Source organism: Aquarana catesbeiana, linkage group LG13 (assembly GCF_042186555.1).
Source record: "Aquarana catesbeiana isolate 2022-GZ linkage group LG13, ASM4218655v1, whole genome shotgun sequence".
Taxonomy (NCBI): Eukaryota; Metazoa; Chordata; class Amphibia; order Anura; family Ranidae; genus Aquarana; species Aquarana catesbeiana.
Genome location: NC_133336.1, coordinates 227,015,658 through 227,031,905, shown reverse-complemented (window position 1 = coordinate 227,031,905; position 16,248 = coordinate 227,015,658). Strand labels below are relative to the sequence as shown.

The 16,248-nt window shown below is 45.3% G+C and overlaps 1 protein-coding gene across 1 annotated transcript in view; it reads left to right on the top strand.

The window, feature by feature from the left end:
• Window positions 1-16,248, top strand: part of LOC141116679 (NACHT, LRR and PYD domains-containing protein 12-like) — a 329,149-nt gene that overhangs the window by 139,015 nt on the left and 173,886 nt on the right. Inside the window, exon 6 of the mRNA XM_073609070.1 lies at window positions 1,280-2,972. Coding sequence (XP_073465171.1) covers window positions 1,280-2,972 — 1,693 coding nt within the window. The remainder of the gene's footprint in view (window positions 1-1,279; window positions 2,973-16,248) is intronic.

Genomic DNA, 16,248 nt, shown 5'->3' with positions numbered 1-16,248 from the left:
GAGACTCGCCTGATCACAGATCAGAGTAAGGGATCGATCCCGATCCCTTAACATGTGATCAGCTGTTAGCCAATGACAGCTGATCATGTGATATCAACAGAGCCGGTAATCGGCTATTTTTTCTCCTCGCGCTGACAGCGTGAGGAGAAAAAAAAGACGATCACCGGCAGCCGTGAGAGGGACATCAGATCACGATCACGGCGAGCTGCCACCAGATCCTCAGTGCCCGCCTGTGCCCTCTGCCAGTGCCACCTACCAGTGCCCACCAGAGCCACCCATCAGTGCCCACAGTGCCACCCATCAGTGCCCACAATGCCACCTATCAGTGCCCACAATCAGTGCCTCATCAACAGTGCTGCACATCAGTGCCACCTATCAGTGCCCATCAGTGTCACCTACCAGTGCCCATAAGTGCACATAAGTGCTGCCCATCAGTGCCGTCCATCCATGCCACCCATCAGTGCCACCTATCTCAGTGCCCATCAGTGCCACCCATCCGTGCCACCCATCAGTGCCACCCATCAGGGCCCATCAGTGCCCATCAGTGCCACCCATCCGTGCCACCCATCAGTGCCACCCATCAGGGCCCATCAGTGCCCATCAGTGCCGCCTTATCTGTGCCCATCAGTATCACCTTATCTGTCCCCATCAGTGCCACCTTATCTGTGCCTATCAGTGCTGCCTTAACTGTGCCTATCAGTGCCACCTTAAATGTGCCTATCCGTGCCCATCAGTGCAGCCTATCAGTGCCCACCAGTGCCGCCTCATCAGCGCACATCAATGAAGGAGAAAAATTACCTGTTTGCAAAATTTTATAACAAACTATGAAACATGATTTTTTTTTTCAAAATTTTCCTTCTTTTTTTGTATGTTTAGCAAAAAATAAAAATCCCAGCTGTGATTAAATACCACCAAAAGAAAGCTCTATTTGTGGTAAAAATTTCATTTGGGTACAGTGTTGTATGACCGCGCAATTGTCATTCAAAGTGCGTCAGCGCTGAAAGCTGAAAATTGGTCTGGGCAGGAGGGGGGTTTAAGTGCCCAGTAAGCAAGTGGTTAAAAGGATAAAAAAGTGTTTATATATTGCTGAGAAAAAAAATCTCTGTCCTCAAGTAATATGGATGACCACACAAAGTAACCTGTATTGTAAGCATTTGAAATGAAAATGTAGTAATGATAAAACCATACTAATATTATGATCAATACAGAAGAAAATGATATCAACATTCTTGACTTCTGCTTTAACCTGATCCATAAAATATTTCCATTATATTCCCAGATATTCAGGAAAAGCACAAACAATATCTGATGGAGAAGACTGAGACTCTGGTGGAGCATAGACCCCCAGGAACTACCCTGGAACCACAAAGATTCCTCATCAATGAGCGTTATGTGAATCTGATTGTAGTCTCCACTGATCAGTTCAGGGAACGTCCCCAGAATGAGCTAATACAGACTGGGGTAAAACATGAGGAATGCTTGAAGGAAACACAAACTGGACTGGAACACATTTCCCCCAACAAGGTGTTCCGATGGAACCACCAGTCACAATGTGTACCACATGTAGTAATGGTGAGCGGAGTGCCAGGAATAGGGAAGACCACACTGATGCAGAAGTTTGTCTATGACTGGGTGACCGGAAAACACTACCAGAGATTTGCCTTTCTCCTCTTCTTCAGATTCCGGGACCTTAATAGACTGGGAGAGGTCAACTTGGAGGAGATGATTCTTCATCAATATCCATATCTGGAGAGTCAGATTGGAGATATTTTACAAGATCCAGAAAGACTTCTGTTTATATTTGATGGATTAGATGAAAGTTTTCACCAAATGGATTTCAGATCAAGTAAATTGTCCAATCCAAAACAGAGAACACGTTTTGGTGAGATTGTGGACAGTTTGGTGAGGCAGAGTCTTCTTAAGAGTTGCTCTGTACTGATAACCAGCCGCCCAACCAGACTGGCATCAGTTAATACCAGTGTTTTCCAGAGAATAGCTGAGATCATAGGATTTCTCCATGGAGACAGACGGATCTTCTTCAATAATTTCTTTGGAAATGAGGAATTATCAGAGAAGGCTTTTCATTATGTGGAGGAGAATGACATGCTGTACACTTTCTGTTATATCCCATCATACTGCTGGATCATCTGTACAGTGTTATCAATGTACTTCAGATCCCAACCAACAATCACTGATCAGCTGATGACATCATTACCCAAAACCGTGACACAACTCTTTGTGACTTTTGTCTCCAACATTCTGGCGAATCACAGCCAGAATAAAGATGGTGGTCAGACTGCCAGGGAACTGCTGACATCTATTGGGTGGATGGCAGAACATGGAGTCATGAATCACATGATTGTATTTGATGAGCGTGATCTGGAGTCATTCAGTGTGAGAAATGATAATCATGTCTTTTCATCTTTCATGATGGAATCTGGTCAGCCTCCTGATGTGGACTACACCTTCTTACATCTCACTCTTCAGGAGTTTTTTGCTGCTTTAGTCCATTTTATTAACTATAATCCTGACAGATTACAGAAAACACTTGATGATGCTGAATCTTACGAAGACGGCCGTGCCGAAATATTCCTCCGTTTCCTCTGCGGTCTCTCAGACTCTTCTACTAGATCCATGTTAAAGTCTCATGTAGGAGAATTGTCTACTCAGGCTGCCAGACATGTCATCACCTGGATCCAGAAGAAAATACCAGACCAAAGATTTCAAAAGAGAGAGCTTCTTAATGTATTCTACTATCTCTATGAGAGCAGGAATAAGGCTCTGGTGGCACAATGTATTGGATCAAACAAAGTTGACTTTTTTAATGTCCCCCTCAGCCCTCTGGACTATTCTGTGCTGTCTTTTATCCTTCAATCCTGCAGAGAGACAGAGGTAATTCTAGGGAGATGTAATATTCCGAGTGAAGGATTGAGGAAACTTGCACCGGCTCTACACAATATCAAGAGTTTGGGGTAAATATTTAATGTGAATAATCACATTGCTGTAATAATTTGGTATTTTCAGGTGTTTTTTCCAGAGAAATTACTAATTATTAGTGTGATTTATTTTCTGTTATATGCAGACTGTACACATCTATTTATCTGAATACATCAGATAAGACTTAAAGTGAATGTAAACCCTCACATATACCCAGTGAAGGGAACAGCCTCAGATGATACACAGAGATGAAACAAATCCTCCTACATACGTTGTACATGTATATCTGCTGTCTCCAGCTTTATACACTGTTTAGAAAGTGAACGTTGTGTTTTAGTTTTTTTTTTTCCTGTTCCAGCACTGGGTGTGGAGTCTGGGCATACACTGTGTGTGAGATGATTGGAGGAAAAGCACACACCCCCCTCCACATAGGCAGAGGAAGGAAGAAACATGCAGAGCTGTTCTGTGAATAGACAAGCTCTCTACTAATCTATTTTTAGCACCCACCCTACGCAAATTTCCAGCTGCTTTTTTCTCCTGTGTCAAAGAGCTTGTCAGAAGTTATCATGCTGATAACAAAGGAACAAAGCAGCAGAAAGACACTGGACACGGGGCTTTGAAGAGATATAGGTAAACACTACAGATATATGTGCCCAGGTCAATTTTCAGGAATGGGGTTTACATCCACCTTAAAGAAGAACTAAAATCTTTTATTTTTTATTTTTGGATACAGCAAAGGAAGGTTAAAGGGTGGGAATACCACCTACAACCCTCTCCATCTAATGCTGACAGCTATGTACTGTAATTTGGGCCTACAACACCTTCTGAAGGTAACATGTGGTAGGTCGTTAACCAAAAGAGAAATACATTTCTTATGAAATTTTGAATCTTACCCAGAAAGAAGAGATGAATGAAGTTGGGTTTTTACCTTTGTATAAGAAATGTACAAAAATACATATGAGTTTTTGCTGCATTTTTGCAGTGGTTTTCCTGTATTGTTACATTTAACATAATGCATGATGTGTTTTTGCCACGTTTGTGTTTTGTTTTCCTCAAATCACTTCCCACTATCCAAATGCAATTTCCAGTGTGACTATACAGCGCTACTTGCTTGCACGTTTGATGTGACTTTGATGCAACTTCAATGCTACTTTAGAAGTTCTCAAGCCTGGGTTCACAAATTGCATGACAAGGGAAGTCGCATTATATTAAATGATGCCCCTCTGATCATCTCAGCAGAGTGCAATTGTGGAAAAGGTTCCTGGTGGACTTCAGTGCAAATTCAGCCCCATAACCTTTTTTGTCATCTCACAAAAGTCACATTTTCAAATACGTTGAATGCATTTTTACATAACAAGATGAACAGCACTATAAAAAGAAAAGAAGTACCCCACAAGGTAGATTGTCACGTCAATCTCAAATCCTTTAAGTTTATTATTTTAAACATCCATAGCCTAGATGTTTTTAGATACATGGTATGTTATGATATACTGGATTATTCTTTTTCACATCCTCCTGATACAAAACCATCTAGGAATGGACGGAAACTCATTTGGGTGTTTAGACCTGGAAATTGGGTTGCATTGAGGCTCGTGATCCAACAAACCTCCCTCTGGAGCAAGATCTTATTCCAATCACCACCCCTAGTGTCCGGATGAATCCGGTCGAAAATGGTGAATGGATAAGGGGAAATTTACCCATGTGATGGTCTCGCACATGTCACCCCAGAGGAAGGTCCGGGTCCGCCTGCCTCATGCTAGTAATATGTCCTGCCGCCCTTTTGTAGAACTCCAATTTTGTTTTTCCAACATAAAAGCATTTACATTGGCATGTCAGAAGGTAAATAACCCCAGAAGACTTGCAATTAGCAAAGTGTCTGGGCCTATACATTCTGCCATTCGGTAATTTGAATTTGGTCTGTGTATTCATATAACGGCAGCACGAACAACCCCCACAAGTAAAAGTTCCAAGTCGTTTACATGTGTCAGAGCGATAAGTACCCGTATATTCACTTTTTACAAGGTGGTCCCTCAATGAGCATGCTTTTCTGAAGGTGATGGTGGGTGCCGTAGATACGTATGGTTTTAGGTTGGGATCAATTTGTAATAGGTGCCAGTGTTTCTGTAAGATACTTTTAATAGTCCTATGCTGTTTATTATAGGTGGTTATTAGTCTAATGATTGACTTGGAATTTGAAGATGTTTTTTTAGAGAACAGAATATTATGCCTCAATTGTCCCCATGCTCGTCTAAAAGCCTTTTTCAGACATGTAGGCGAGTAGCCTCGATCTAAAAGTCGTTCACTTAGTTTATTTGCCTCCCGGACAAAATCGGTGTCAGTCGAACAGTTGCGTTTAAGTCTTAAATATTGCCCGTATGGGATAGATGAGACTAATGGTTTAGAATGTGAGCTTGACACGTGTAGGATAGTATTTCCAGCGGTCTATTTCCGATAGAGGCCGCTGGATAGGGAGCCATCTATAGATTTTGTTATGCTTAAATCAAGAAAGGTAATAGACGTGTCATTGAAGGTCATCGTGAAATATAGATTAAAGGTGTTTTGATTCATGATCTGTATGAAGGCATGTAATGCCTCTGGTGTACCATTCCATATCATGAATATATCGTCTATATACCTGAACCATGCTACCACATGGGTGGTATATAACTAAAGGCTGTCGTCTGACAGGAGAGACTGCTCCCACTCCCCCAGGTGCAGGTTGGCATACCATGGGGCACAACAAGTCCCCATCGCAACCCCCTGCACCTGAAGGTAGTGGGAGCCGTCAAACGAAAAGATATGTGTTAGAATAAAATCCAACGCTTCCAGTAGGAAAGAATTTAATTTTCGGTCATCTTTGTGAGATTGTGACAGAATATGTCTGATGACCGAAAGGCCTGAATTGTGCGGGATGGAGCTGTATAGCGCCTCTACATTGATAGCGACTAAAAGCGAGTGGGGTAATGTATGCAACTCCTCCAAGTTTTGCAATAGGTGAATGGTGTCCTTAATGTATGAAAATAAGCCTGCAACATAGGTTCTGAGATGACTGTCTACAAATTTACTTAAATTTGCGGTTATAGAACCGTTCCTGGAAATGATGGGACGACCGGGAGGAGTTTTTTGGTTTTTATGTATTTTGGGAAGGCAATACAGAGTGGGGGTGCGGGGGTATGGTGTTCTGATGTATTCCCAGACATCTTTGTCAATAGCCCCACTACAAAACGCTTCATCAACCAGAGCATAAAAGGCACCATTAAATGTATCTATGGTGCCTTTTGAGATGGGTTTGAACCATGATAAATTGGTGACAACCTTGGCACACATATCTTTGTACTGCTCGTTAGTCATTATGACGATGTTCCCGCCTTTCTCCGATGGCTTGATGTTCTCTTTTTAGGGATTCTAAGGCTAGTTGTTCATCTTTGGTGAGATTACTTTTTGGTGATTTTGTTTTTTTAAATTTTTTAATCTCTGATGTAGTGGACGCTATAAATGCTGCTAGATTGGGGTTACTTGTAAAAGATGGAAATTTATCCGATTTTATTCTTAAATTTCACCTGTTTATCTAACCGCAATGGGACCTCCTTTGTGATGTGTTCTTCTAAAAGACTTTCAATGTCTATTGTGTCGATAAATTCGCTAGGATCTTGTTCCTCAAGGAGGGTTAAAAGATCATCTAGCGCCTCATCTGATCTCTTAGTCTCTGTTTGGGAGATGTTTTTTCCTTTTTCTTTTGAGAAAAGGCTCTTGTAATAGAGTTTACGGGCGAAAAGATGTAAAACTTTTATTACTACAAAAGTATCTAAATCTACATCTGGACAAAAGCTGAGACCTTTGTGTAACAAGTCTCTTTCAACTTGTGTAAGTGGTTATTAGAAAGATTGACAATGTTTTGAGTGTTGAATGAGGAAGGGAGAGAGGTGTGAAGAGGTTTTGAAGGTCCAGAGGCCTCACCTCCCTTTAATGGACTAAAAAATCTTGGTCTGATGGAAGTAAAGTAGTAGTGATAGAAGATAGAGAAATATCACCCGTGAGTGTAGATGTAGTGGACCCTGCACCAATGGATCCTACTGAAAGAAGCTCATTGACACCACGTGTATTACCTTTACCGGTAGAAGGAGGATTAAGAGTGGAAGGAGTGACAGCAGTATCTGTGATTCTCTTCTTGTTGTGCGCAGAATCGTCTCCAGATGGTGGTCTTTTGTTCTTTTGTGGTTTACGATTTCTATGTCTGTTGTGGGAAGAAGATGAGACAGAAGAGTTCAAAGAGGAATTACATTCAGAATTTCTTGAAGTTCTGTTTAAATTACCCCTCAATGGACGTTGAATTGAGGGGGTTTAATGCCATTTATAAGCAGTGCCTTCCTGAAAAGCTCTTTTATCTCTCCAAAGTTTTTTATCTCTTGTTATCAGCCTTTCTTGGGATTTTTGATTCAATCGGATTTTAATTTTTTCCTCGTATTCCTTAAAAATGGGCAAATCTTTAAAGGGAAGTAATTTGGCATAAATTGCATCAATGTCTCTATCAAAGCTGGCAATTCGTTTTTTGTACTCTTCCCTTAATAATGACATCATCGTCTTGGTACATAATTGTAACTTGTTCTCCCAATTGGTTTTAAAAGGTGGAGTCATCATCTTCTAATATAGGAAAAATTTAAATTCGTAATCCTAGGGGGTTGATGTCCGCCTGTATATATCTATCAAATGTATCAGCGTGCCAGAAACATGCCACTTTTTTATCAACAATTTTTCCCAGTTGAAAGAATAGAGAGGAAATTTCCGATTGTGAGGATGATTTTTGGTTATAGTCTTTGGAGAAGCCTGCCATTAGATTGTCCCATTCTTTGCCCTGAAACATCCTGAGAGGGACCTTGCAGAGATTTGTGTGAAAAGAAAAAAGAATATTTGTACAATATGCTATTCAAAAAAGTCTCCAAAGTTTGCATTCAGAACACACTTATTTTTTATATAAAAATAAAGATAAACAAATGTATAAAGAGACACAAAGAAGAAGTTCATATATATGTGGTTCAAAGAAAGGGGGATGGGGGATGGCTATTTGCTACCCTGTTTAGTGTATATATAGTATAGTGAACCACAGAAGGGAATTGCATCACCTTCAATATGTTGCCAACATCCCAAATTGATACGGAAAAATAAGGATCCTGGAATAGGGAACCTATGTACCCCCGGTACAGCGGGACATTATGGGCGAACTGACCAATTACATTTATGATAAAAACTATTATTTATTAGAAAAAAGCATAAAAACAAGACAAATTGAACATAAATCTGTACAAAAGTTCTTGTGCAGCAAATTTTCTTTCATACTGATCACTTTACATTTTCATCTTATAAATACATGTTTCTCTATGAGCCTGACATGTTTCAGGACAATGTCCCTTCTTCAGAGGCGTATTGCAGAGAGAAATTAATGTATATAAAAGGCGCATTCTGAAAAGACAAGTGACAACAATTTACATATTGTAATGTTGTACAGAGTAAACAATTCATATCATGGCATCTAACAGTGTCCAACATACATACCAGTATCCAGTCCTTAAAGAAAAAATGTACATAAAGTGTGCAAAAGAGCAAACTTTTGTATCAATGGAAAAAGGGGTGATTTGAAAAAATGATAATAATAGCCACCAATTAGCCAAGAGACAGGCGTGGCAGCTCTCCCTTGGGTCAAGGAATAGCTCCGCAAAGGCCCCCAAATAGGAGGACGCCCCCGCCGCATCCACACTGTGGCCCTAAAGAGGGAGGGAGAGAGAATGAGTTTGTATGAATTGATAGATCGCGCAAGATTGCTATAAACGTAATTTTTGTTAGATAGTGATATATGCTATGTATTTAACATTGGGGATTTTTAACATAATCGTATATCATAATATGTAATGAGAAGGAAAAGAAGGAAAAGAAAGAACAGGGAGGGGGGGGGAGAAAAGGGGGGGAGGAGGAGGAAAGGGAAGGGAGAAGGAGAAAAGGGAGGGGGGAAGTTGGGGGAAGAGAGGGAGAGGAGGAGAAGAGACTGCTTACTCCATAATTTCCTAATTTCAAAACTGCTTTTTCCATAGTTCTCCATAATTATGAACAAAGTACGTGGCTCCATATTGTACTACTGCTAAGACATAGTTTTGCATGTATATTAGTAAGCAAGTAGGCAGGGGGAGGGGGGGGGGGGACTAGCCATGTAGTTACACACTTAACTAAGCAGGCATGACTAAAGTTGCAATGGGGAAAATAGTAAAGCATTGCCTCATTGCTGTCCAAAGCCCCAAGTCCCTTGATTTTTTGTGTTTTTGTTTAGTATGTGATATTTCAGTTCTCAATTGGCATTTATTGCTTGTTGTTTGTTTTCCAATGCCCTGTGTATTTTTGGTTGCCGTGGTAATGATTGGATCGCCTTCAGCAACCTATCCACACAGCTCTGCTGCCTTTTTCCCACCTTCTGCACCGCCCCTACATGTCATCACTGCGTTGAACGCAACAATGCCGTCCTCCAGTGATGACGCGGCTCCTCAGATCCTCCAGCTTGCCACTGGCTCACGCTGTCTGCGCATGTCGCTTTGTTATGACGCTTATGCGTCATACGCGACGAGATGCATCCGCCTTTGCTGACACCGAGGGTATAATCTACACTGCGCAGGCGCCGGCGGCTGGTTTAAAAACTGCAATTGCCGTCCTGCTCAATGTTAAGCTACACTTGCCAATATTCATCATGCTCTAGCCTTTCGTTCAACATCCTTAACTCAAGCGAGTAAGTAATAAAGTGTTATTCTGTATCTTTATGTACTTTTTAATGAAAATGAGGCAATGCTTTACTATTTTCCCCATTGCAACTTTAGTCATGCTTGCTTAGTTAAGTGTGTAACTACATGGCTAGTTTCTCCCCCCCCTCCCCCTGCCTACTTGCTTACTAATATACATGCAAAACTATGTCTTAGCAGTAGTACAATATGGAGCCACGTACTTTGTTCATAATTATGGAGAACTATGGAAAAAGCAGTTTTGAAATTAGGAAATTATGGAGTAAGCAGTCTCTTCTCCTCCTCTCCCTCTCTTCCCCCAACTTCCCCCCCTCCCTTTTTTCCTTCTCCCTTCCCTTTCCCCCTCTTCCCCCCCCCCCCCCCTTCCCCCCCCTGTCCTTTCTTTTCCTACTTTTCCTTCTCATTACATATTATGATATAAGATTATGTTAAAAATCCCCAATGTTAAATACATAGCATATATCACTATCTAACAAAAAGTATGTTTATAGCAATCTTGCGCAATCTATCAATTCATACAAACTCATTCTCTCTCTCTCCCTCTTTAGGGCCACAGTGTGGATGCAGCGGGGGAGTCCTCCTATTTGGGGGCCTTTGCGGAGCTATTCCTTGATCCAAGGGAGAGCTGCCACGCCTGTCTCTTGGCTAATTGGTGGCTATTATTATCATTTTTTCAAATCACCCCTTTTTCCATTGATACAAAAGTTTGCTCTTTTGCACACTTTATGTACATTTTTTCTTTAAGGACTGGATACTGGTATGTATGTTGGACACTGTTGGATGCCATGATATGAATTGTTTACTCTGTACAACATTACAATATGTAAATTGTTGTCACTTGTCTTTTCAGAATGCGCCTTTTATATACATTAATTTCTCTCTGCAATACGGCTCTAAAGAAGGGACATCGTCCTGAAACATGTCAGGCTCATAGAGAAACATGTATTTATAAGATGAAAATGTAAAGTGATCAGTATGAAAGAAAATTTGCTGCACAAGCACTTTTGTACAGATTTCTGTTCAGTTTGTCTGGTTTTTATGCTTTTTTCTAATAAATAATAGTTTTTATCATAAATGTAATTGGTCTGTTCACCCATAAAGTCCCGCTGTACCGGGGGGTACATAGGTTCCCTATTTCAGGATCCTTATTTTTCCGTATGTACATTGCAGGGATTGTAACAAACTTTGTTGCAGATTCATAGCTTTTGTTATTCTAAAAAAATTGCTGTTTGTTTGTCCATGTGCAGAGTGAATGTGAATGGGAGTGATTTTATAATTATCAATCAGCTGCTGCACTTCCAGGGCTCTAATAAGGAAAGTGGCAGGGTCTGCATCTCTTTGGTTAAGATTTCCCTTGGCAGTATCTCACCAAAAATGTGGGGATACTCAAAATCTGACTTGTATCTTGGTGCCAACTTCTGGGAAAATTAGTGAGCTAATCACACAAGCAGGACATGACATTTTCAGGGGGTGTTCTGTACACCATCTGTGTACACCGTCTCTCTATACCAGGAGTAAGCAACCTTTTGAGCACAATGTGCCAAAAAATATTTTCAAAGAAATTTAGAGTGCCGATTTTATAACAAAAAAATGTCAACTTCACACTCTCACTCATGAAAAGGTTTTTATATAAAGTAAATGCTGTAAATGACTTGAGTAGTAGTGAGAGATCAGCTCCAGTTCATGCACCTTCACACCTCCGATCACTGTCCCCCCTGAACATCTGCCCCACCACTGTAACCCCCTGCACATCTGCCCCACCACTGTAACCCCCTGCACATCTGCCCCACCACTGTATCCCCCTGCACATCTGCCCCACCACTGTAACCTCCTGCACATCTGTCCCGCCACTGTAACCCCCTTTTTCATCTTTCTCATCTGCCCCATCACTGTACCTCCAACACATCTGTCCCACCTTTGTACCCCCTGCTCATCTTTCCCACCAATATACCTTCTTTGTCCCCTGCCCCGCCACTGCACCCCTGTACATCTGACCCACCTCTGTAGCCCCTGCTCTTCTGCCCAATCACTGTAACCCCATGCTCATCTGTCCCACCAATACACCTCCTTTCACATGTGCCCCACTGTTTTACCCCCTGCTTTTGTGTCCCACCACTGAACCCCTCCGCATCTGCCCCAACACTGCACCCCCTGCTTATCTTTCCCACCACTGTAACCCCCTTCTCATCTGGCCCAACACTGAAGCCCCCCCTGCTCATCTGTCCCACCACTATAACCCCCTTTCTCATCTTCCCCATCACTGTAACCTCTTGCACATCTGCCCCACCACTGTACCCCCTGTTCATCTGCCCCACCACTGTACCCCCTGCTCATCTGCCCCACCATTGTACCCCCCTGCTCATCTGTCCCACCACTGTAACCCCCTGTACATCTGCCCCACATACCACCCTGCTCTTCTGTCCCACCACTGTAACCCCCTGCTCATGTGCCCCACCAATGTTCCCCCTTTCTCATCTGCCCTACCACTGTACCCCCTGCACATCTGTCCCACCTCTGTAGCCCCTGCTCTTCTACTCAACCACTGTAACTCCATTCTCATCTGTCCCACCAATGCACCTCCGTTCACAGCTGCCCCACCGCTGTACCCACCTGCTCTTCTGTCCCACTGCTGAACCCCTTTTTCATCTGGCCCAACACTGAACACCCCCTGCTCATCTGTCCCACCACTGTAACCCCCTTTCTCATCTGCCCCACCAATGTACCCCCTTTCTCATCTGCCCCATCACTGTAAACTCCTGCACATCTGCCCCACCACTGTACCCCCTGCTCATCTGCCCCACCACTGTACCCCCCTGCTCATCTGCCCCACCACTGTACCCCCCTGCTAATCTGCCCTACCACTGTACCCCCTGCTCATCTGCCCCACCACTGTACCCCCCTGCTCATCTGTCCCACCACTGTAGCCCCCTGTACATCTGCCCCACATACCACCCTGCTCTTCTCTCCCACCACTGTAACCCCCTGCTCACCTGCCCCACAAATGTTCCTCCTTTCTCAACTGCCCCACCATTGTACCTCCCTGCCATGCTCTTCTGTCTCACCGCTGAGCCATCTTCCCATCTGTCCTAACACTGAACTTATCTGCTCATCTGTCCCATCACTGCAACCCCCTTTCTCATCTGCCCCAACACTGTACCTCCTGCATATATGTCCCACCTCTGTTCCCCCTGCTCATCTGTCCCACCAATGTATATCCTTTCTCCTCTGCCCCACCACTGTACCCCCTGTACATCTGCCCACCTCTGTACCCCCTGCTCCTCTGCCCAACCACTGTAACCCTCTGCCCATCTGTGCCAACACTGAACCCCCCTGCTCACCTTTCCCACCGCTGAACCCCCTTCTTATCTGCCCCATCCCTGTATCCCCCTGCTTTTATGTCCCACCGCTGAACCACCTTCTCATCCTTCCAACTACTGTACCTCCTGCACATCTGCCCCACCACTGGACCCCGTTGCTCTTCTGTCCCACCACTGTTACCCTGCTGCTCATCTACCTCATCAAAGTACCCCTTTTCTTGTCTGCCCCACCACTGTACCTCCCTGCACATCTGCTCCACCGATCCCCATGCTCTTCTGTCTCACTACTAAATCACCTTCTTATCTGTCCAAACACTGAACCCATCTGCTCATCTGCTCCACCACTGTAACCCGCTTTCTCATCTGCCCCACCAATGTACCTCCTGCACATCTGTCTCACCTCTGTACCCCCTGCTCTAGTGTCCCACCTCTGTTTGCCCTGCTCATCTGTCCCACCAATACACCTCCTTTTACATCGGCCCACTGCTCTACCCTCTGCTTTTCTGTCCCACCACTGAACCCCTTCCCATCTGACCCAACACTGAACCCCCCTGCTCATCTGCCCCATCACTGTAGCCCCTGCTTTTCTGTCCCATTGCTGAAGCCCCTTATCATCTCTTCCACCACTGTACCTCCTGCACATCTGCCCCACTGATGTACCCTCCTGCTCTTCTGTCCCACCTCTGAACCCCTTCTGCTCATTTTCCCCACCACTGTACCCTGCTTCTCATCTGCTCCACCGCTGTACCATCTTCTCATCTATGACATGAGTGATATGCAGAGTGGTGAAAGGAAGCAGAGATGAGACACATCTACCTGTCCTGGCACACTCATCCTGCTGATCCAACTCTTGCATCCAGCCCACGTGCTTGTATTGGATGTATGTCACATACAAGCATATGGATAGGATGCGCAATGATAAGCTTAGGTCAGGGGTATTTTCTAAAAGCAGTGGGCCTGTGTGCAGGATCATAAGATGGGCCCCCGCAGCTGAGAAAAAGTGCACCACAGCAAAAGTTGGGTTTAATTTTCATTGCGCTGAATACTCTTCATTGTATTGCGCTGAATAATCTTTCTGAGATTAGTAATGGCAACCAAGCGAGTCATCTTCCTCCAGATGGTGGACGGGGCTAGCAGCACTGTGACTGGCTTCAGCAGTGGCCAATAACAGTCCTCCTCCTCCTGGAAACAGGGACCCCCCTAGCAGAACTGCAACCAATCTCTTCCCTATCACAAAAGCTGACAATCGCAGCTACAGCAAAGTTAGAGAACCCAACAATGTTTCCCATCTTTTACAATGTGTGGGGGCACAGTGTCTCCCCCTCAGTGCAGGTGGGGAATTCTGAAACTGGAATGCATTAGTGTCTCACTGACACTTCCCTGCGCTGCTCTGCTGATGGGGAGGAAGTCGAGTGCCGGCAAAAGAGGCTTCAAGTGCCGGGGGTTGCCCACTCCTGCTCTATACAATCTGTAGAAAGAACACCTCCAGGTTGCCATATAGTGAGGCCCGGAATGATGGAAAGAAGAGGAATAGTGCAGGGCCGGGCATGACAGTGTGTCTAGTGACACACATAGGGTTAATGTTTCAAGGAAAAGTGTGGGAGGAGATAACAGGAAAGTAAGGAGGAGTGGCCTTATAAAAGAGGGGAGGAGCAAAAACGGAACAGTGTGCTGGGAAGGAGACACGAGGAGGCAGAATTTCTCTGCTCCTCAGACACAATGGCGGACGTTGAGGCGATTTTGGTGCGGTTGCGGCAGGCGGCGGCGGCGAATGGATCTGACTGGCTTCGCAGCCAGGTCACAGCGATGCTCGGGGGAGAAGCAAGCCATGCAGGGGGTGAAGGTGAGCCGTCTGCGCGTGCGCGGAGATCGCGGCCTCCGGCGCGCTATTCACCTGGGCCAGGACATGGACAGGGTCGTCTGACACGGAGCCCAAGGGGGGAGCAATCGGCACCGCCGGCCAAGAGGAGCCACGCGGTTGATTCGGTGGGGCCCGGGCGGGTTACACGCCGCGGTCACGGAGCGGTGGGCGGGGCCACGGGCCAACATGGCGCCACTTCCCCGCACGCTGGCACTGCACGGAGGATTTCGAACAGCCCCTCAGTACCTCTGCACGAGTGTGAGCGGGTGGACAGAAGGGGGAGAACGGCGCCGAGAGCAGCAACGTCCGGGTCGCGTGGATCGAGCGGCACCGCGGGTGGGCGGAGCTTACCGGGCGGGGGGGACGTGTCCCAAGATGGCGATGGAAACAGTGCCCAGGCTGGCCCGGTAGCTGGAAGTTCAGGGCAGCAGGGATCAGCAGTGACTCGTCGCACAGTGCAGGCCTCACACCAGCGTGGGCTTCCGGCCTCCAGGAGGGCTTCTCCTGGGGGCTACCTCTGACGCCAGTCCCAGTGCAAGGGGAACAGTCCGAAGACGAGGTGTCCGATGAGGAAGATGGGCTACAGCAGCCGGAACCAGCAAGAGAGAGCAGCACAGCGGCTGTTGGGAGGAATCCTGGTCAGCCCGGTAAGTCTAGTGATAACTTTTCCTTTACCAATGCTTTGCAGGGCTTGCTGGGGGGGATAGCAACAACTGCAGGAGGGATGGTGACACCTTCGCAGAGCGGGGTGGGTCAGGTTACTGACCAACAACTGGCGAGTACTGCACCCGCCAGTTCGGGGTCAGGGGGACAGCTCCAGGAGCTATTGGAGGGTTTAAGGGTCCTGGTTGGTCGCTTTGGAGAGGGACCAGGGCAGGCTCCGCAAGGGGATGCACAAAGGGGGACAGGGGGGGCTGCGGTTACAGAGGTGCCAGCTACCACAACGCCAGAGAAGGTGGCAGACAAGGAAACAGCAGGTGAGAAGGGGGCTGCAGAAACAAAAGGCAGGACTGATGTGGTTAGGCTGGCAGATGCTGCAAAATGTGAGATATATGTTTGTTTTGAAGGCCCGTTAGGGGCACACTTGAAACCTGAAGTGAGAGAAAAAATTCATAAAGGTGAGTACGTGGAAATTTTCTCCTTGTTGCCATTGGAAAAGTTTAACCTGGATAGGGTTAAACCCGATGATACCAAGAAGGAGGATGAGGAGAAGAGGAGATATAGATTGATACCGCGAACGTTTGTGAATTGGTTGCAAGCGTCCGCTATCATGGCTAGTGTCATTGGCGAAAAGAACCCTGAACATTGTTCGGGGTTGTTTTGTTATATGGATGCTATAGGTGAGGCACATAGAGTG